The sequence below is a fragment of the Lithobates pipiens genome, unplaced genomic scaffold (assembly GCF_037356315.1).
Source record: "Lithobates pipiens isolate NorthernLeopardFrog02 unplaced genomic scaffold, aLitPip1_a1.2 Scaffold_25, whole genome shotgun sequence".
Taxonomy (NCBI): domain Eukaryota; kingdom Metazoa; phylum Chordata; class Amphibia; order Anura; family Ranidae; genus Lithobates; species Lithobates pipiens.
Window position 1 is genome coordinate 111,266,577 of NW_027507787.1, and position 21,809 is coordinate 111,288,385.

General features: G+C 47.9%; 1 protein-coding gene across 2 annotated transcripts in view; it reads left to right on the top strand.

The window, feature by feature from the left end:
- The window catches only part of PRPF19 (pre-mRNA processing factor 19), a 563,471-nt gene that overhangs the window by 15,979 nt on the left and 525,683 nt on the right, over positions 1–21,809 (top strand). For both annotated transcript variants that reach the window (XM_077454802.1, XM_077454803.1), the window contains exon 2: positions 7,202–7,351. In XM_077454802.1, the coding sequence (XP_077310928.1) occupies positions 7,202–7,351 (150 nt within the window). The remainder of the gene's footprint in view (positions 1–7,201; positions 7,352–21,809) is intronic.

Genomic DNA, 21,809 nt, shown 5'->3' on the forward strand with positions numbered 1-21,809 from the left:
ATATATATGAACAAATTGAGATGCCTCAGCAAGCTCAATCTGTTCAGGGTAAATTGTACAGGGGTCTACAAGGATGGAAATCTAGGTCTTTTCCTGTGCATCATTCACTCAGACATGATTCTTTGAGTGGAAAGAACCTGGAAAAAAAGGCTAATCCAGTCTAGAGGACATAAAAGGTTTCCCTTTCAGTCCAATTTTGTGGAAGTTTTTTTTTCAAATGTCCTAGATTAGATGCTCCTATATGTCACAAGTTTCCAAAAAGTCAGATATTTCATTTGAGGTCTGTGGAGTCCTTAAGGATCAGATGGATAGGAAGGCCGACTCGTTCTTGCATAAGGCCTGGAATGCTGCTGCTTTTTCTTTAGCGCCAGTAGTAGCATCCACCTGTGTGACTAGGAATTTAGATGTGTGGGTCCTATGTCTGGATGACCTTTCCTCCAACACCCCCAAGGAAGAGATCAGGGATTCTCTTCCCCCCTTATTGCCAAGTCGGTTGCTTTTTTGGCTGATGCGGCAGCAGATTCTGTAAAAATCTGTCACCAGAACTTCAGCACTCCTTCAGCTAGACAGGCCATTGGACTGAAATCTTGGGAAGGTGATCTTTCCTCTGTTGTATTCGGTTCTTCCTTAGAGGAAGTCGTAGCTCGTTCCTCCGTGAAGAGTAAGTGGTTTATGTCTTCTGAGAGGAATAAGCCCCACAATAAGAGGCCTTTTCCGTGGCTTCCAGAACAAAGTTCATTTTAAGGCCAATAGGCAACAGGCTAACACTTTGTTTTAACAAAGACAAACAAAAAGGGGGACACTCTGCCCCTTCAGCCTCAACCTAAAATCCCCAGTGACACCAGAGCAGGGGTAGGAGGGAGATTGTCCCATTTTATCAAAGAATGGACAGATTTTTTTTTCTTGCCCATCTGCAGAGGGACCAAGAGAGACGGCAGACCATGGTGAATCTGATTACAATGTGGGAAACTGGGGGAGTTATGTTTCCCGTTTCGGAAGATCAAGAATTCTGGGGATTTTACTCTCGCGTCTTTCTGTTAAAGAAGGCTTCCGGCGGGTTTCGGATGGCCATCAATTTAAGCATCCTGAACGGATTCATAGTCTACAGATGTTTCCAGATGGAAAATGTTAATTCTGTAAGGAATCTGTTATTACCAGGGGTAACCCTGGATCTTCAGGGTGCTTATCTTCGTGTACCAATCTGCCGGAATCGTCAAAAGTGCCTCCGATTTTCATGGAGAATGGTCCAAGTAGTTCAAAGCCCTCCCTTTTTGTCTCTCGGCATCACTAAGGTTTTTCATGAAAATCCATGGCCTATTTTCAAATACAGGAGGGTATTGATCGTTCCATATTTGTATGATTTTTTGGTCTTTGCCTGAGAGAGAGACCCTTGTTCAGGATCTACAATTGCTGGTTGACTTTCAAACCCAATTTCTGAAAGGTCCATAAAATCAAACGTCTTGCCTGGTTCCCTCCCAGAACATGCCCTTTTTGGGTTGCCTAATAGGCACTGTTGCCCAAAAGATTTTTCTTCCAGAAGAAAAGATCTTAAAGATTCTTCTCTCCATGCAGAACAAGTTTCTCCCACACACCTCTTTGTCAGATCATGCAGTTATTGGGCTTAATGACTGCAGCCACCCCGGGGGTACCATGGGCCCAATTGCGCTCCAGGCCCCTTCAGGCGTTTATTCTGCATCATTGAGATTGAAAAAAAAGTTTTTTGAATCAGCTCATACAGCTTCCAAGTGGATTTTCTCAGTCTGTCTTGGTGGGAGCAGCAGGATCATCTGCAGGGAGGGAAGGACTGGGCACAACATTCCCCAACAAAAATTACTACAGATACCAGTCTGTGGGGCTGGGGTGCTCACTCAGGGGACTGGCAGGCCCAGGGATCCTGGTTGCCAGAGGAGGCATGCTGCTCATCGAATTTCAGAGAACTGTTAGTAGTGGGGAAGGCTTTATTTGCTCTGGAGGAGAGCGTTCAAGTCAAAGGACCCTTTTTCTTTTTTGGACAATGCCATGGCGTACCTAAACAAGCAAGGGGCACTCGCTTGGATACTCTCCTATTGTTAACCCAGCAGATTCTGTCCTGGGCAGAGGACAATGTCTCTTCGGTCAGGGCCGTGCACATCAGTGGGACAGTGAATATTCTGGTGGACTATTTGAGCAGAGTAAACATCAGTGCCAGCAGTTGGGAACTGAATCAAGACACATTCCAGGAGATCATACTGAAGTGGGGTTTTCCCACAGTGGATCTTTTTGCATCCAGTCTCAACAAAAAAACTACAGGCTTTCTTCTCGCTGAAAAGAGAGATGAAGTCCTTGGGGACAGATGCACTCTCCTTCCAGTGGGATTTCACTCTGGCCTACGCCTTCCCACCATTTCCCCTCTTACTGCTGGTAGTTTGGTAGATTATTTCAGGACCAAGCAGAAATTATCCTGAGTGCCCCTTGGAGGCACAAGAGCAGTTGGATCTCCTTGCTGAGAGCTCTTGCGCCCCCCCCCGGCCCCTGCTGGAACTGAGGGATCGTCTCTGTCAGGGGCTGGTGCTCCATCGAAACCCTCAGACCTTCCATTTGATGGCCTGGAGGCTGAGCGGCGCATCCTTACAGCTAAGGTTATTGAGACTATCTTGGACAGCTGTAAGTTGGTCACAAGAAAGATCTATAGGAAAGATTTGAAAAACTTTTGTTTCCTGGTAGAAGATGGGGATAGATTCCTTTTTTACTCCCTATATATTAGATTTTTTACAGAGAAGTGGACAAAGGACTTTATCACCTTAGGTTTCAGGTTGCAGCCCAATCTTTGCTAACAGAAAAGACTAGCTGAAAACTTTGATCAGAAGTTTCCTTTCAGTCAGATCTTGGCGTACACAAGAGCTGCACGATTAAAATGAGAATCACAATTTCTTTGCTTAGAATATTGATCACGATTCTCACGGCGTAACATCATCTTTCACATTAAAACAAAGAAAATTGTGCTAACTTACTGTTTTTTCATTTTTTTTTTTTTCATTTTTTTTTTTTTTTTGATTATTGAAGTGTATTTGTTCCCAAAAAATTGTTTGAAAGACCGCTGGGCAAAATACAGTGTGACATAAAATATTGCAGCAATTACCATTTTATTCCCTAGGGTCTCTGCTAAAATTATATAGAGAGAGATGTTTGGGGGGTTCCAAGTAACTTTCTAGCAAAAAAATAGATTTTAAGTGTCAGAAAAAGATTTAGACTTTAAGGGTTTAAACTTCATGCATTTACATGTGGTTGAAAGCTTGGCAGACTGCCCAGATTATTTGTTTACTCAAGAAGTTCTATCCCTTTTCATCTAAAAAGTAAGTGTTAGTTACAATGTTTCAAGTTCTAAACTTGGCAGATTGCCTGGGATGCTTTATTTTGACAGCTGAGTGAGTGATAATCTCTCCACTTGTTTATATGAAAGAATAGCCTACTCTCAGCAGGAGAAATTTTTTTTTTTTTTTTTATGATTAATCTTGCAACTCTAACATACACCCTGTTAAACAGATTCCTCCCTGGGATCTGTCGTCAGTATTAAATGCTCTAAGGCTCCTTTTGTGCCTTTGCATGAGGCTTCTCTGAAATTGATTTTTATTTTGGCTATGTCAGGGAGCAGGAATTATGATCTAGAGCCTTTCCTGTACGGATCCTTTCTTGAGGATTTTAGAGGGCAGGGTAATGATTAGGTCTGATCCTTTGTACCTTCCCAAAGTTTCTTCCAGCTTTCACAGTTCCCAGGAGGTTGCTCTTCTAATTTTTGTTCCTCCCCCCCAAGAATGCGGAAGATAGATATATAGATATAGATAGATATATTTTTTTTTTTTTTTTTTTTTTTATGTGAATAGAGCCTTCTGCTTTATCTATAAAGGTCTAGTGAGTTTAGGAGCTCCTCCCAACTCCTAGTGTTGTTCAGTGGCCCCAAGAAGGGGGTTTAACTTCTAGATGGATTAGGGAGGATATTTGTGAAAAAAAAGGCATGCTGGGAATGTTAACTGCACATTGGCTGTGCTCTCATCCAAACTATCCAACCATCCAATGGCTGGCGTCACAACGAATCACATGTGCAGCACCATAGCAGTTGAAGATTAAACAGAGGCAAAGATGGCAGCTTCCTTGGCTGAAAACGATAGGGGAGTTTACTTCCACTTTAAAGAGCGTCAGGTCACACCCCTCCTTCCAGAATTGGAGCTCATTCAGCAAGATCCATGGCCAGATCATGGGAAGAAATTTCTAAAGCTGCTGTCTGGTGGTCCTCATGTGTTTATCGAGCATTATAGAGTCCAGATGCTCTTTAGCCAGAACCTTTCTTTTGGTAGGAAAGTAATAAAGGCTCTTGTCCCTTCATAAGGTATAGAATCTTGCCTAGCCTCTCAAAAGCTGTCCTGGAAGATGAGAGGGGAAAACCCCCATTATACTTACCAGTAATGGTGTTTCCATGAATCCTCCAGGACAGCGACTATATTCCCACCCTATTCTGTATTCACTGGTCTCCTTTACCTGATGGTGGTGTTTTAGTGAGTTTATTCCTCTGCCGAGTGCACTTTTGGTGGAGGTTTACTTGATCTTCAAACAACTGAGGGTCAGAGGCGAGGGAGGGGCTTTTTAAATTCTGATTTGTGTTTCCTGTAGAGGGTGGAACCATTCATCTCTTAAAGCGGAACTCCACTGCCTAAATCTTTTTTTTTTTTTCAATGACATTGACTAAATTGGTTATAAAATGGGACGAGTACTAATAAGTCTTTACCATATCGTTTTTAGCTATATAAATGTAAATGAAGTTATATAGCATCTGTTCGGTGGTTTTCATCTTGCCTGTGGGCATGTGAAGCCCAAAGGCATCCTCTTCCAGGATACAGTGTCACTTTAGTCCCAGCATGCACTGCACGCTGTTTTCCAGATCTCGCGCATGCACAGTGACTTCAATTCGGAGCACAGACAACAGCTCAGGCCGCCGCACTGACTCCTGGGAACTGACACAAGCTCCCAGGAGACAGTACGGATAGGGGATATTTACAAATAGCCGCAATATTCCCACCCATATCCGCGATCGCATACACAGGAAGTCCAGCATGTCAGCAGAAAAAAAGGTACTGTAAAAACAAAACAAACAAAAAACCTACTGTTTTGGATAGCTGAAAGTTAGTGTATATACATTTTAGATTATATCGGATGGAGCTCCGCTTTAAGTAGCTGTTCTGGAAGATTCATGAGAATGCCGGTAAGTCTAACAGCGGTTTTCATGCAAGGCCATTCCTCTCAGCATCCTCCTTTTTCTCAGCCGTTAAATCTTCTTGATACACAGGTTAGAAACGGTTAGGAACACTGGAGGGACTTCTGGTTGGCTGATTTGATTAGACAAAAATGTGAATGTGTCCTTCACGCTACTTGGAGTAATAAGTGATAATGCCGATCTACAAAATGTAAAGTGATAAATACAAATAACTGCTGCAAAATCTATTTGTGTTCACAATAACACAAAGCAAATGGTAAAAATATGTATAAAGTGATTTACTCGCAATGTGTGAAAAATCACTTAAGAGAAATAGATTCTCTATATAACTGAATAATAGTGCAAAAAATATCTTATGTAAATAATAAAGTGCAGTAATAATTAAGTGAATAAAGTGTCACAGTGCAAATAAATGCTAATATGTAAAGTGGCAGATGCATACAGTGATAAAATATCTAAAGTATCATATGTAAACGGTGATATAAAAATGTGTCAATTTTTTTTTTTTTTTTTTTAATAGCCTAAAGAGCAACAGATAAAAATAGAGATAAACATAAAAAATAGTCCAAATATTTAAATGTGATGGATTAATAGTTTGAGAAGTAAAATGGAAGCATCCTCCAAATCACAATGATGTATTTCAACGATATTCCAAATATGTTGTTTGCTATGTGTCAAATATGTGTTGCTATGGTAATAGATGGTATTATTCATATAGAATTCCATATATTTTCTCCTGGGTTATGGTCTCACAGAACTCTCACCTTTTTTTTTTTTCTTTTTTTTTTTATAGCCGTGTAGTGTCCTGATCAACAAATAATTGGTGTTAGACAGATACTTCTGTCAGGGTCCTATTGGACTGGTGTATATACTGCAGGTGAAGCCAAAGGTATTTCTCCCTTTCAAATTCCTCCACAAATATGTCCTGGACCGCTCCGGTATCACCACAGCATAAAAACAGGGGAAGAGGAAGAGAGAAAAGAAGCCTCCACTAGTGCAGCATGTTTAAAAAAGGCTTAAATATATTTATTAAATGCCATAAGATGGACTCTTACAATGCTGCATTTTTTAAAACAAACAAAATGGAAAACCAGTATGTATGGCGTTCTCAGGGCACTCTCACGTTTCCTCCCTAGTGTACGTCTGACTCGGGCCACTTCCTACGCATTGTGACACATCACATATCTTCATCTGATTCCCCCCCCCCCCTCCCTTTTTTTTTTTTTTTCCCATTTTGTACAGTTATTGGAGGCCCAACTGGTCAGGAAGTTATCAGGACTTTAAAGCGGAGGGGGAGGGGGTGAAGATGCCTTTTTCTAAGACAGGTATTTGCACACACTCCTGTGGGAGTCTATGCCTCTTCCTGTCCCGCCGCGTTGTCTGCTAGGACACACACGGGTCCCAGAGACAGCGCGGACCCATTCTCATTGCGCTTCGAGACTCACGCATGCACAGTAGGGAACTGAAGCTGCAAAGCTTCACTTCTTGATTCCCTCACCGAAAATGGCGCCGGCAGCAGTCGGGAGATTGTTCGGCTTTGGCTGCCAACATCGCTGGACTCCAGGAAAGGTAAGTGTCCATTTATTAAGTCAGCAGCTACAGTATTTGTAGCTGCTGGCTTTTTTTAATTTTTTTTTTTTTTTTTTGGTACACTCCCTCCTTTTAAGCATATGACTTGGGTGTCTACAGATCAGTGGCAGAAGTACTTGTTACACTTTTCTTGGTGTATATACTGTATTTCTATGTATATATTTGGAAAAACTATCAATCATACCAAGACTGCATAACTTTTTACACTTTTCCTTACTTTGCACTGACAGGGGGTAAAAACTAGTCTTGTGCTAGTTGAAATACATGAGCCTAAAAAGAAATGGTATGTACACTTTTTATAAGCTAGTGTTTAGTCATACACTTTTATTAATGCCTGTCTGTATATACTGTGTGTTTTTTCTGCAGTCAGTAATGAGGTCACAGATCGTCCTTGCGTTTCACCTGTATCGGGTCATGTATTTGATAGAAGGCTCATTGAAAAGTACTTGGCTGAAAATGGCACAGATCCGGTCACAAATCAGCCTTTGAGTGAAGATCAGTTGATTGACATCAAAGGTCAGTAAAGGTTTGAGTATAAACCAGGTCACATTCTCCGTTTTTACAAATTGCCAACATGTGCATACTACATGCTATTGTGTATCTTGCTCCATAGAAAACCATTTTGTTTCATGTGTCTCTGGATCACTACTACCAACTTTTAAACCTTCCTCTCCTGCCTCCCCTCCCTTAGTGGCTGACTCTCAGAAAATCACTAGATAATTTTAAGGAAATAAAGCCAACACATAATTTTAATGTACAGTAGCCTCATAAGCCTTAAAATGTTTTAAGCACTAAACCACTTCATTACTTTATCATTGTGCTGTCTATACAGCAGCATTAAAGTGATTGTAAAGGGATAAAGTATGTATGTATGTATGTATGTATGTATGTATTCTCGACAAACCCCGGGCGCCAAGTCGCATTAGCGACCTGGGGCAGCACAGCTGGGGTTATCCTGTCTCCGTGCACCCCCCCCCCCCCGGCGTGATCGCGTCGGGCCGCGGCTTTGAGGCCTTCTACGGTCCTATTTTTCCTTCTGGAATCTAGCGTCCTCTAGTGGTGGCTGTTGGTATGACAGCCAGCAATGCTAATGGAGCTTTCACTGCCCACACATCTTCTCCCCTTTACTTAGAACTCCTAAACATTATATATATTTTGTATTCGAACGACCTAGAGAATAAAATGGGGGTCGTTGCAATACTGTCTGTCACACCGTATTTCGTATTTGTGCAGCGGACTTACAAGCGCACTTTTTTGGGTGAAAATTATTTATTTAATTAACCACTTGGTTCCCACACTACGTCTATTGACGTCATGGGGTTTCGGTGGTTATATCTAAATGATGCCTGAGGCCACAGACCTCATTCAGATATTGCAGTTTTTAGCCGGCGATTCCCTACACCATAAGAATGATCATAGCAGCTGTTCCGCTGCTTGATTGTTCTTACGGGCGGCGGGAGGGGACGCTGCCCTCCAGTGCTTCTACCGACTCGCCATTTCCATCGGTGAGTCGGTCACAGGATCCGCCGGCCCCAGCAAGTAATCATAGAGATTTCCGGTGGACTAGATTGTCCCCGGAGTCTGTTATGACGTCACGCCCGGCCTCTGTATTCAAATTAACGGCGCCGATCTGGCTAGGAAGCTAGGATCTTTTTTTTTTTTTTTTTTTTTTTTTTATTCCCAGCCTAGAGGTGAGAGATGGTCTTATTGACCCCATATTTCACTGTAAATAGGTCCGATCGTGCCATATTCCTATTACAAGGGATGTTTACATTCCTTGTAATAGGAATAAAAGTCAATTTTATTTTTATTTTTTTAGTTATACACTTTAAATTTTTTTTTTTTTTTTAAGCGCCCCTGTCCCCGTGAGCTCGCACACAGAAGCAAACGCATACGTAAGTCCCACCCACATATGAAAACTGTTCAAACCACACATGTGAGGTATCGCCGCGAACGTTAGAGCGAGAGCAATAATTCTAGCCCTAGACCTCCTCTGTAACCCAAAATATGTAACCAGTAAAAAAATTTAAAGCGTCGCCTATGGGGATTTTTAAATACCAAAGTTTGGCGCCATTCCACGAGCGCATGCAATTTTGAAGCGTGACAAGTTGCCCATGTGTGCTCAAATTTCTCCCTGGTATTCCTGCAGGTAGCCAGCCAACTCTCTGCTTCCATTATTTCCCCCACCTTCCTCAACCAGTCCCGCTCGCTTGGGATTTGCAAGCTGTTCCAATGTAATGGTATTAAGTGTTTGGCTGCATTGAGGAGGTGGGGGGAGTACACTCCTTTTATATCGAGATGGAGGCATAGTGGGTATGTGGAGCAAGAAGTGCTTAGGCAAGGCCAGGATATCTATACCCAGACTATCAGACACATGTTTGCGGACCATAGTCCAGATTGGCACTAGCACAGGGCACTCCCACCAGATATGGAGGAAGGTGCCTTTCATTCCACATCCCCTCCAGCACACATCTGGAGTGTTTGGGAAGATTCTGGCCAAGGTGACGGGAACCCTATACCACCTGGATAAAATATTATAGTTATTTTCTTGGGTCTTGGAGTCTATCGAGCTGGTATGCGTCAGGCGGTACAGACGATGTAGCTGGTCTCCCGTGAATTCATGTTGGAGGTCTTTTTCCCAGTCTATAATGTGGTGTGGCTTGGGATTAGGTGTGGTGGACTCTAACAGTCCATACATCCACGAGATCACGTGTATCAGTGGCTCCGCGGAAGCCCACATGTTCTCGAAATCTGTTAACGTGGTCCTAAGTGGTGTTTGTCTACGGCTCATGGATATGAAGGCCTCCAGTTGGCGATGCCTCCAAAAATCAAAGGGGAAACTACCATATCACTCCCTCAAAGTAGAAAGCGGTACCACCGCCCCTCCCTCTACAAATCTGTTTAGGCTGACCTTTCCATCCCTTATCCACGGACCGAACGCGGCCAACTGTTCCCCGGGGGGAACCACGGGTACCCACACACCGGTGTCAGAGGGGATACCTGTGGTGCCAGTGCAAGGCGTGTGTTAACCCTATCCCATGTTTCCAGGGAGTGGACTGTAAATGGAGAAACCCACCTAGAGAGCCCTCCGTCCCCTACAGGGACCCAGGGTGCGTAGGCCAAGTCTCTGCCCGCCACTGTCTTTTCCAGGGGGACCCATAGCTTATGTGGCGTATGAAACTTCCAATTTAGAATGCGTTGTAATGCGATCGCTTGGTAGTATTGGGGTATGCTGGGTATTCCTAGGCCTCCTTTCAGCTTGGAGCGTTGGAGCATTGCTATGGCCAGACGTGGCTTCTTCCCGCCCCACACGCATTTAACAAAAAGGCTACGTATGTCTGAGAAAAACCAGTTGTGGTAAGTGTATCGGTATCATTTGTAGGAGAAACAGAATGCGGGGCAATGTCATTTTCAAAATGTTTGTTCATCCCACCCAGGTAAAGAGTGATTTGTCCCATGTGGATAAGTCTGTTGAAATCTTCTGCAGCAGGGGCAAATAATTGTCCATATAGGGAGTCAGAACTATCCGTGAGCTGAACACCTAGATATCTCAAGGAGGGAGCCGCCCACGTGAATGGAAATGAGCCCTTCAAGGTGTCCCCCAGAGCCGGAGGAACGGTGATCGGCAATATCTCTGATTTGGACATTGGGATTGTCTCTGACCCTCTGCAGTAATGGTTCCAATACCAGTGCAAATAGGAGGGGTGAGAGCGGGCAACCCTGTCTCGTGCCGTTACGGTTAGGGAACGGTAAGGAGAGGCCCCCATTAACCTTGACCCAGGCGGTGGGAGACACATAAAGAGCCGAGATCCATTGCAACATGCGTGGGCCTAGCCCCGTGCCCCGAGGCACTGCGTTCAGGAAATCCCAATCCACGTGATCGAATGCTTTCTCCGCATCTGTAGACAGAACCAGGTATGGAGGCATCCGATAGCATGTACGCGCCCAATAGACAAGCTGAACAGCTCGATTGGAGTTGTCTCTAGCTTCTCGCCCGTTATAAAACCTGTCTGATCAGCATGGATCAACTCCGGTAATAGCGGTTTCAGACGGTTGGCGATAATTTTGGAAATAATTTTAAGGTCCGTGTTCAGGAGGGATATTGGGCGATAACTTTGCGGTTGGGATGGGTCTTTCCCCTCTTTCGGGAGCATAGTAATATGCACCAACGAAGTCTCCTGTGGCAGGACCCCACCTGAAGCTAGGGAGTTATAGAGAGCACATAGAGGGGAGTGCAGTTTGTCAAAGAATTTTACATAGTAGGCCCTGGTGAAGCCATCAGGGCTGGGGCTCTTGCCCGTAGGCGTGGATTTTATCGTAGCTAAGATTTCTTCCGCGGTGATTGGGCATTCTAAGTCCGTTACCTGACCTGGAGCAAGGGTGGGGAGCCCAATGGCTGAGAGGTATGACTATGCGCGTCTTCTTAAGGGCTAAGTCTGCCGGAGAGGAGGCAAGGTCTAAGTTGTATAAGTTCGCATAATAATCACGAAGCATGGAGGATATCTTGGATGTGTGCTTTGTAGATTCCCCAGTGGGAGAGCATAATTTATGGACATGGGCCAGAAGTCTCTTTTTACGAAGCGCTCGGGCCAGTAGCCTGCCGCACTTGTTGCCGTGCTCGTAGTAAGTGTGGGCCAGATAGCGCAATTTCCAGTTAATTTTCCGGTCCAGCAGCTTAGAAAAAATTTGTCTGAGTTCCGTCAGGCGCCGGAGCACTGCAGCGCCCGACGTTCTTTTAGGCGCAAGCTCAGTGCGTTGTAGCACCTGCAATACCCTCAAGAAGTCTGCCCGTCTCTCCTTGTTAAGTTTAGCTCCCAGTGCAATAAAGGTGCCCCGCACCACCACTTTATGTCCCTCCCAGAGAATTCCCTCGCTCACCTCCCCTTTGTCGTTCTCCGCGAAGTAGTGTCAGCCTCCTGCACCCCCGTCGCCACTCCCAGGTCATCTAACAAGTTCTCATTCAGTCTCCACATCCTTGCTTTAGTCGAGGCCTGGGCCAGTGAAAGTGTAAGTGTCACCAGGGCATGATCTGAGATTATTCTGGGAGCAACCATAGACCGCATAACAAAGTCCAAGGTGTCCTGGTCCACTAGCAACAAATCTATTCTAGTGTATACCTTGTGTACTCCAGAGTAGTAGCTATAGTCCCTTTCAGAAGCATGTAGTGCTTTCAGCAGTCCACCAGGGTATATTCCTGGAGTGATCTACGGAAATGTCTCAGGAAGGCATGGGAATGTGACTATCTATTTGCGGAGGTGTCAAGTGTGGGGTCTGGGCTGATGTTAAAGTCCCCTCCCAGGATTAATCTACCTTCCCTGAAGTCCGCCAGATTAGAAAGGGTTTGATCTATGAATGCAAGTTGTTGGGTGTTAGGGGCGTAGATCGTAGCAAACGTATACGTCTGTCCTAGGAGGGTGCCTTTCAGGCACATATCGCGTCCCTGAGGGTCCACTCTATGTTCCAGAGGTTGGAACGAGCAATTTGTGTGGATGGCTATGGCCGTGCCCTTGGATTTGGGCGTAGGCGAGTTACACAGGAACCATTGCGAGAATAAGTGTGTGGGCAATTTAGGGAGAGAGGTATCGGTAAAGTGGGTCTCCTGTAAAAACACCATTTGTGCCCCCAGGCGTTTCAGTTCTAACCATAGCCTATTTCGCTTGTTAGGGGAGCACATACCCCGCACGTTATAGGACACTACCTTAACCGTAGCCATGTTGTGTCTGCGGGTTCCATCTAGGCGACCTTCCTAGTGCTGTAGTGTCGGGCGAGGCAAGATTCCAGGAGCTCCAGCCTATCAGGGAACAGCAAGGTAGGCTGGGATGAAGGGAGGCAAGAAGGGGGGGCTGGAGGAGGAGGGGGGACACTAAAAACAAAAAACAGAGAAAAAGAAAATAGGAGAAAGGAAAAAGGAAAACGTTAGCACATCATAGAGAACAAATAACATCCTGTGGTCTAGGCCCACCGGCGACAAAGTTGCAGCACAGGTGTACCAAAAACTGTTTGCCGGGCGCCCGTCACCCCCCCAATACAGGGGAGCAGCCAGTGCCCGGAAAAGCGCCCAATCCTGGGCTAATACCCAATACGGGTAGTCCTACGTGGGGAACGTAACTGGACATGGACAACTTGGAAATCCCCGCCCATCACAACTATAAACGCTGTAAGTGTCCGGGGAGCAAAAAGCCCTTAAGTCACTGATGTGCCATAAAACCGTTGTACACAATAATGGCTGTAATCTCTCACGGCAGTTCCTTCGGCCTTGCGCGGTGCAAACTCTGCAAAAAAAGTGCTGTCAACACCCCAAAAAAAAGGGGGGGAAAAAGGAAAAGTAAAACTGAGAAGTAGAGGAGCTGCAGACCAGGCAGGTAAGGCACACGTCTCCATTTTTGCGTGTACTGTCGGTAGCTCTACTATAGGCTGTGGGCGCTTGGTCAAAGGTCATCCGAGGGACAGCTTGAAGAAAGTAGCAGCAAGTGGGGCACCCTTAATTCCCTGCCATGGGCTCCTGCCTCGCAGTCGTCGAGGATGAGCGCTTGCGGTTCCTTGGATGTCGGTTGGGTCGGGCCTGCTGCCATGGTGGGGGAGCTTGCACTGTCTGTATGTTCATGGAGAGCCTCCAATCAGGAAAATCCACGGGGTCTAGGTTTAGTTGCGTCAGGAAACGCTGCAGGTCGTCCTTAGAACGCAAAGTGGCAGACTTCCCATCTCTTTCAGCGTGGAGGCTAAAGGGGAACCCCCATCTATAAGTAATACCTGCTGTGCGGAGGGAGTCCAAGAGAGGGTGTAGTGCCCTGCGCTGCATCAAAGTGCGCCGGGACAGATCTTGATAAAAAGAATAGACGTGCGCCATCAAAGTCAAAATAGGGACGTTTGCGCATAAGTTGCATTATTTGGTCCTTCACCGTGTATTTATGCAATTTTTCAAATGATATCCCGGGGGTTATCGACATCTTGTGACGGGGGGCGAAGGGCCCTGTGAGCCCTGTCAATTTCCACGGTCGCAGGGGGGGGAGGCCCAGAAGCTCTTTAAAGATGCCTTGCAAGGTAGGTAATATGTCCCTAGCTCCTGTTGCCTTCGGCAACCCCCGTATGCAGATGTTGGACCTGCGGCTGCGGTTCTCATAATCATCAATTTGTGAGATCAGTGCTTCTATCTGTTGGTCCTGAGCTGCGCACTTGTCCCTTAACTGTGTAATCACTGGCAACGCTTCTTCCACTGTCTGTTCAAGAGTTTCCAGCCTATTCCTATTCAGCTGCTCTATGTCCTGCTTAAAGGCCTTCTCAACTCTAGTGGAAAAGCGATCCAGGTCCTCTCTTGTGGGGAGAGACCAGATATGCTGCTTGAAGTCCCTGTCACCCATCAGTGCTGAGGCTTCAGAGCTCTGATCTAGGGAGGCTGAGGAGCCAGGGGAGTCAGGAGGAGCGGTATCTCTTACCAGCTGCGGCGTCTGAATAGGGGACCTGGCTGACTGTGGCTGTACACATGCCTCCGCCATAGCGTTCGCTCCACGTCCCTTCCCGGTCACCATCTTGGGAGACTCATGCTGGCCGCCTTTGCTGCCAAAATATGCCCCTATGGAGCTGCTTCCAGGCTGCGGGGTGCTCCGATGTCTGGAGGAGGCCCTCCGGCGCTGGGACATGCCAGTGAGACTTGTTGCGGGGCGATGTGGCCACCAGAACAGGCTAATGTAGCTGTGGCGTGTGTGAGAAGCTCTGGAATCCTGCTTCCTCACGCGGCCATGTCCAAGCCACGCCCCTCAGAAATACTTTAACTGAAGAGAGGCAGTCTGTCACACTAAGAAACCAGAGCGCTGGGCACGTAAGGGTGTAAACAGGCATTTCCAGACAGATTGCTAGTAGCAAAAGAACTGTTTTGTGTGTACCTGTGCTTGTTCTTTGCACTATGTCTTCCAGACCTACCGTAAAGGTACCTAAGGTGTCACCCCCCCCCCCCCCCCCCAGGCGCTGGTGGAAATCCCAGTTATGCCTCCATATGGTCTTCCACTTGGGAGAGATCAGACATGGCAAGCCAGGGTGAGTGATTGGAAGCTATCGGTGGTGCAACTGCTTCACACACTTCAGCCCCTATAGAGGTGACTGAAGATGCATTTTCCTCTGCCTTGCAAGGCTTAGAAGGAAGATTAGCGGCTTTAATCGAATCATCCATCCAGTGTATAGGAAGTGTCCTAGATCCCCCCCCCTCCCCCACCTTACTCTTTACAGTCAGTAGGAGGGTCCAATAGAATTATGGGGTCAGGATGGGGTATTGCCCTCAGATGATCGGAAGGAAAGACATGCGATTTATTTCTCTGCGGAGGAAGCAATACTTGAAGTTCCTAAGGATCCCTACTTCACAATCTGAAGTACAGAGGCTTGCAAAGATGCTTCGCTCTACTTGCATGCTACCCCTAACAGAGTTGGCTGAAGGGCTGGTCTCTTCCTTGGGTTCTTTGAAGCCTTTACAGCCTTTGCATGCGTTTCCCGTCCACACATTACTAAAAAAGCTTATTTATACCGAATGGGATCATCTGGATAAGCAGTTTTTTCCCTTTCAAAGAGACTCGCAAAGCTCTATCCTATGGAAGAAAGATTCACTAAAAGATGGAAAGTTCCAGCAGTTGACGCTATTTTCCAATGTGAAAAAAAAATATATTTTTTTTACCCAGTGGACAATGCGCTTATGCTTAAAGATCCAACAGATAAGAAGTTGGAAGGTCTGTTAAAATCCTTTTTTTCTTAGCAGGTACTGTTGCTTGGCCTGCAATTGCAGCTATAGACATCTGTCAGTCCTTAAAGGACCAGTTCACAGATGCTCTCAGGTGAGCTCCCTGCACAACAAGCACAGGAACTGGCCGGGCTACCTAAAGCATTATGCTTTGCTGTAGACGCTATGAAGGATTCTATTCACCAGGCATCACGCCTTACGTTTGTACTTGTACATATGCGAAGGACCCTTTGGTTAAAGGGTTGGTCAGCTGAAACGCCTTGTAATAACCTTCTAACTAGTTTCCCCTTTTAAGGGCAAATGATTATTTGACGATAGTTTGAATAAATTCATTCAAACAATTTCCAGCGGAAATGGTACTCTTTTGCCAGTCAAAAGAAAATTATAAGCGTCTTTCATTTAAACTGTTTGGCCTCTGCCATCAGACCAGGCATAAAGGAAGATCTGGGGCTACAAGTCTGCAAAGCAGAATACAAGACCTCCTTATGAAGAGACATTTCCCCTCACCAAGGTGGGGGGAAGACTTCTGATGTATTCAGAAGTCTGGCAAAGGGAGATTCAGGACAAATGGACTCTCTCCACAGTGTCTCTAGGATACAAGCTAGAGCTTTGAGAGTTTCCACCATCTCGTTTTCTTAGATCAAATGTTCTCAAGGATCCAGGGAAAAAGCAATCCCTGTTGCAAGCATTAGACCGATTATTGGCTCAAGGGGTGATCAGACAGATTCCCAAACACGAGCAAGGTTTGAGGTTTTACTCAAACCTAATTATGGTGGCAAAGCCAAATGGGGATATCAGACTAAGTCTAGATCTACGTAATCGCAATCGGTTCCTGAAAATCCGCTCCATTTGCATGGAGTCAATCAAGTCAGTCGTTTCCATCCTGCAAGGAGAAAAACTTCTGGCCTCCATCAACATCAGAGATGCATAGCTGCTTGTACTTATATTTCCTCCTCACCAAAGGTTTCTGTGGTTCAAAGTAGAACAGAAGCATTTTCAGTTAATGGCCTTGCCCTTCGGGCTTGCTACAGCACCTCAGGTATTCACTAAGGTATTAGCCCCACCTCTAGTCCGGTTAAGGGAACAGGGCATAACTGTCTTGGCTTACTTAGACGATCTATTAATAGACCAGTCAGTGGCTTGCTTGAAGTAAGATGTATCCATCACAAGCAGTTACCTGGAAGGTTTGGGTTGGATTCTCAACCTAAAGAAATCCTCCTTAAAGCCACTAAGAAGGCTGGAGTATCTGCGCCTGATCATAGACACAGCCCAGAAAAGGGGTGGTGTTGCCTCCCGCAAGGATCAGCTCCATACAGGAGCTGGTGAGGATGGTCAGGTCAAGGAGAAATCCTTCAAATCGCCTTTGCATGAGGTTGTTAAGGAAGATTGTAGCTTCATTCGAAGCAGTTCCCAATGCTCAATTCCATTTCGAAACTGAAAGCAGTATTGTCTGCTTGGAACAAAACGATTCAAGCTTTGGACTTGCCAATGTGGCTGTCCCCATGAGTGTCCCAAAGCCTCAGTTGGTTACTATCTTGGAACCTGCTGAAGGGAAAGTCCTTCAGATCAATTATCTGGAAGGTAGTAACGACAGATGCCAGCCTTTAAAGGCTGGGGAGTAGGAGCCTTGCCCATCGACATCCTAGAGATTCCGGCAGTGTATCTGGCTGTAGAAATCTGGACCTCCAGGTTAAAGAATTATCCTGCCAGGATCCAGTCCGACAATGCCACAGCTGTGGCATATATCAATCACAAGGGGTCACCAAGAGTCTCAGCTCAGAGAAAGGTGAACCAGATTCTAACTTGGACAAAAGAGAATGTCCCATGCCTATTGGCAGTTTTCATTCTGGGAGTAGAGAATTGGCAGGTGGACTATCTATGTCGCCGGCAGTTATTCCCAGGAGAATGGTCTCTTCACCCCAAGGTGTTTCAGGCTGTTTGCCAAAGATGGGAGACTCCGGACGTAGAGCTTCTAGCGTCCAGATTCAACACTAAGCTAGCCAACTTTGCATCCAGGACAGGGGACCCACTCGCATACGGAACAGATGCGCTGGCGACCCCGTGGGATCCGTTTTTACTGATCTATGCACTTTTCCCCGATTCAGTTGCTACCTCAAGTTCTTAGCAGGGTCAAGCTGGAAAGAAAATCGGTAATACTGGTAGCACCAGCATGGCCCAGAAGGTCATGGTACGCAGAGATCATAAGGATGGCAGTGGAGGGTCCAGGGCTCTTCCCACTAAGGCCAGACCTGCTATCTCAGGGGCCAATGTTCCATCCTACTTTACGAATGCTAAATTTAATGACTTGGCTATTGAGACCCACATTCTGAAAAAATGTGGGCTTTCCAGGTCAGTTATCTCTACTTTGATTAATGTTAGGAAGCCAGCTTCTAGAGCTATATATTATAGAGCCTGGAAAGCTTATGTTTCCTGGTGTGAGTCCAAGGGTTGGTACCCTCAGAGATATATCGTAGGCAGAATTCTTACCTTTCTACAATTAATCGTAGAGATGAAGTTGGCCCTGAGTACTATTAAGGGCCAAGTCTCAGCCTTATCAATTTTTTTTTTATTGATAATGCTTGCTATGCGTTCTTTAGTCCAGGGTTTCATGCAAGGAGTGCTGCGGATTAATCCGCCAGTTAAATCGCTCTTAAGCCCTTGGGACTTAAATTTCGTTTTTCAGTGTCACAAAAACAGCCATTCGAACCGTTGCAGCATGTTCCCTTAGTCCTTCTGACTAGGAAGCTGATATTTTCGTTTGCTATATCCTCAGCAAGGAGGATTTCAGAATTTGCCGCTCTTTCTTGTAAGGAGTCATATTTGATTATTTATGAGGACAGCGTGGTGTTACGCCCTCGTTCAGGTTTTTTTTGACAAGTTTTTTTTGGGCTTTCATCTGAATATATAGTTCTGCCAGGGTTTTTTCCCAAGACCTTGTTCCAGGGAAGAAAGGTCACTACATTGTCTTGATGTAGTGAGCAGTGAAAATGTATTTAAGAAAACTGCTCCGATTCGTAAGACTGATGTCTTATTTCTTCTGCCTGAGGGTCCTAAGAAGGGACAAGCAGCATCAAATCCAGTGCATTTGGCAAGTTATAATTCAAACTTATGTTTTAAAGGGAAAGATTCCCCCTTTTCAAGTTAAGGTGCATTCTACCAGAGCGGTTGGTGCTTCTTGGGCAGTGCGTCACCAGGCCTCCAGGTCTCAAATCTGCAAGGCCACAACTTGGTCTTCAGTACATACATTTGCAAAATGTTATCAAGTGCATGTAAGATGGAATGAGGATATCGCCTTCAGGTGCAGTGTGCTGCAGGCAGCAGAATAAGTCCTCAGGTCTGGGGGTTACCCTAGGGCAGGGATGCCCAACCTTTTGAAGAGTGAGGGCCACTTAAGCGACTTGGTAACTGGTCACGAGCCACAATGAGTGGAGCAGGAGGATGACAGTTCCATGTCCACTCTGCATATGCAGAACCGACATGGATACAACCCACTCTACTCTGAGCCCTTGGATACCATCTGTCCAGATAGAAGGGGACAGATCAGATTGGAGGTAAGTGGGATGTAAATGGCCACAAGTCTGTTTACATCTGAGGGTCGATAGAGGTGAACGGAGGGTCAGACCGATAGTGTTAATGGGGCCTAAGGCTGTTTTCACACTCATGTGCTGTGGTTTACCTACACAGAGGGTGGAAGTTCTCCTGTGGCTTTCCTGCAGATTAGCTGTACTTTGCCATATACTTCTTTTATATCCTGCAGTTGTAGTGCACTTTCTGAAAGCGCACTAAACTTGCAGGTAATAACAGAAGTCTATGGCTCAATGTAGGTAACCCATAGGTGTTCTGCGCTGCACCTGTGGATCAGTTTGAAGGCAGCCCAGTAACCACCTCAGAACCGATATGCCCATAGATACACTGTGTTTTAAGTAATAAACTTGCCTTTAATAACAGAATTCCATTCAGGTATTGCTGGCTATTGTCCCGGGCCTCCTCGCTGGTAAAATATTTTCTCAATAGTTCATTAACAGACACAGCCTTCTATCTTCACAACGATAGGGTTATATCGCCTCCACAGGAGTAGGACTAGGCAGAAACTTAAAAAAAAAAAAAAAAAAAAAATTGCCACTCCATGGGCTGTCCACAGTCAGTATATAACCCCTTCCCTGGTCTAGGCATTCAGTTTTTTTTTTTTTTTTCTGCATAGTCGGGAGTAGGGAATTTTTATTTTTTATTTTTGTCCCTGGATCTTTTTCCGGGGAGCTCTACAATCAACTGCCGGAGTGGGTGACAGACTGGATACTTAGATCCAGGAGTCACCCCAATCTGGCCAGCTAGCAAGTGCAGACCGCAGCTATGTGCTAGGTCAACTGCGACAGCCCCACTGGACAGGGGCTGGACCTGCGAGTTCGCATATGACTGGGTCTCTGCCTGTGTGACAGCGTTATTCATGGCCGACAGCCTCCCCCACTTCGGTGGCGAGGAGGATCTGTCCGTAAGTGTTACCTGCGCAGATTGCTGGAGAGATAAGTAAGGGGTCCTCTCCTCCTTCCCTGGAGTGGTGTGGGACGCAAGTACTCCCTGGGGCGGTCGGTCCCTCTGGGGTTCTCCACCCCCCCCTCTTTCCCGGGAGGGCCCAGATGACCCTCAGCGGTGTGGGTTGCAGGCTTCAAACCTGTAGCTTGGTTCAGTTCCCCCTTCAGGGCGGCTCCTCTTTTCCACCCTCTGGGTTTGTATTGGAGGGGGTAACTGGTGGTGAGGCCTGGGAGGGAGGTGACCTGGGGCTTATTTAGGCTGCGGCTTTGCGGCCTACCAGCTGGGATTGGTCAGTCCCCCCACTCGCAGCTGGCAGGTAAAAATTTAGGCTGTGGCTTGCAGCCTACCATCCAAGCGCTCGTCCAGGGCTCAGGGTCCGACCATGCAAAACTTTAGCCCACGGGCTGCGTGCTCACGGTGGGTGGCCAGAAGTTTAGGCCGTGGCCTGCTAGGCCTCGTGGCGCCCCCCTTTTCCTGAAGGGTGGCGCTGCGGGGTACGGTGCCCTTGTGAGGGGCCACTGTTTGTGTTCTCAACCCCCCCATGAGGAGCCACGGGTTGTGTTCCCCTCCCCCCCCCCGGTGAGGGGCCACGGTTTGTGTCCCCCCCCCCCGGTGAGGGGCCACGGTTTGTGTCCCCCCCCCCCCCGGTGAGGGGCCACGGTTTGTGTCCCCCCCCCCCCCGGTGAGGGGCCACGGTTTGTGTCCCCCCCCCCCGGTGAGGGGCCACGGTTTGTGTTCCCCCCCCGGTGAGGGGCCACGGTTTGTGTCCCCCCCCCCCCCCCCCGGTGAGGGGCCACGGTTTGTGTCCCCCCCCCCCCCCCCCGGTGAGGGGCCACGGTTTGTGTCCCCCCCCCCCCCCCCGGTGAGGGGCCACGGTTTGTGTTCCCCCCCCCCGGTGAGGGGCCACGGGTCGTGTTCCCCCCCCGGTGAGGGGCCACGGGTCGTGTTCCCCCCCCCCCCCCGGTGAGGGGCCACGGGTCGTGTTCCCCCCCCCCCCCGGTGAGGGGCCACGGGTCGTGTTCCCCCCCCCCCCCGGTGAGGGGCCACGGGTCGTGTTCCCCCCCCCCCCCCCGGTGAGGGGCCACGGGTCGTGTCCCCCCCCGGTGAGGGGCCACGGGTCGTGTTCCCCCCCGGTGAGGGGCCACGGGTCGTGTTCCCCCCCCCGGTGAGGGGCCACGGGTCGTGTTCCCCCCCCCCGGTGAGGGGCCACGGGTCGTGTTCCCCCCCCCCCCGGTGAGGGGCCACGGGTCGTGTTCCCCCCCCCCCCCGGTGAGGGGCCACGGGTCGTGTTCCCCCCCCCCCGGTGAGGGGCCACGGGTCGTGTTCCCCCCCCCCCCCGGTGAGGGGCCACGGGTCGTGTTCCCCCCCCCCGGTGAGGGGCCACGGGTCGTGTTCCCCCCCCCCCCCCGGTGAGGGGCCACGGGTCGTGTTCCCCCCCCCCCCCCGGTGAGGGGCCACGGGTCGTGTTCCCCCCCCCCCCGGTGAGGGGCCACGGGTCGTGTTCCCCCCCCCCCCGGTGAGGGGCCACGGGTCGTGTTCCCCCCCCCCCGGTGAGGGGCCACGGGTCGTGTTCCCCCCCCCCCCGGTGAGGGGCCACGGGTCGTGTTCCCCCCCCCCGGTGAGGGGCCACGGGTCGTGTTCCCCCCCCCGGTGAGGGGCCACGGGTCGTGTTCCCCCCCCCCGGTGAGGGGCCACGGGTCGTGTTCCCCCCCCCGGTGAGGG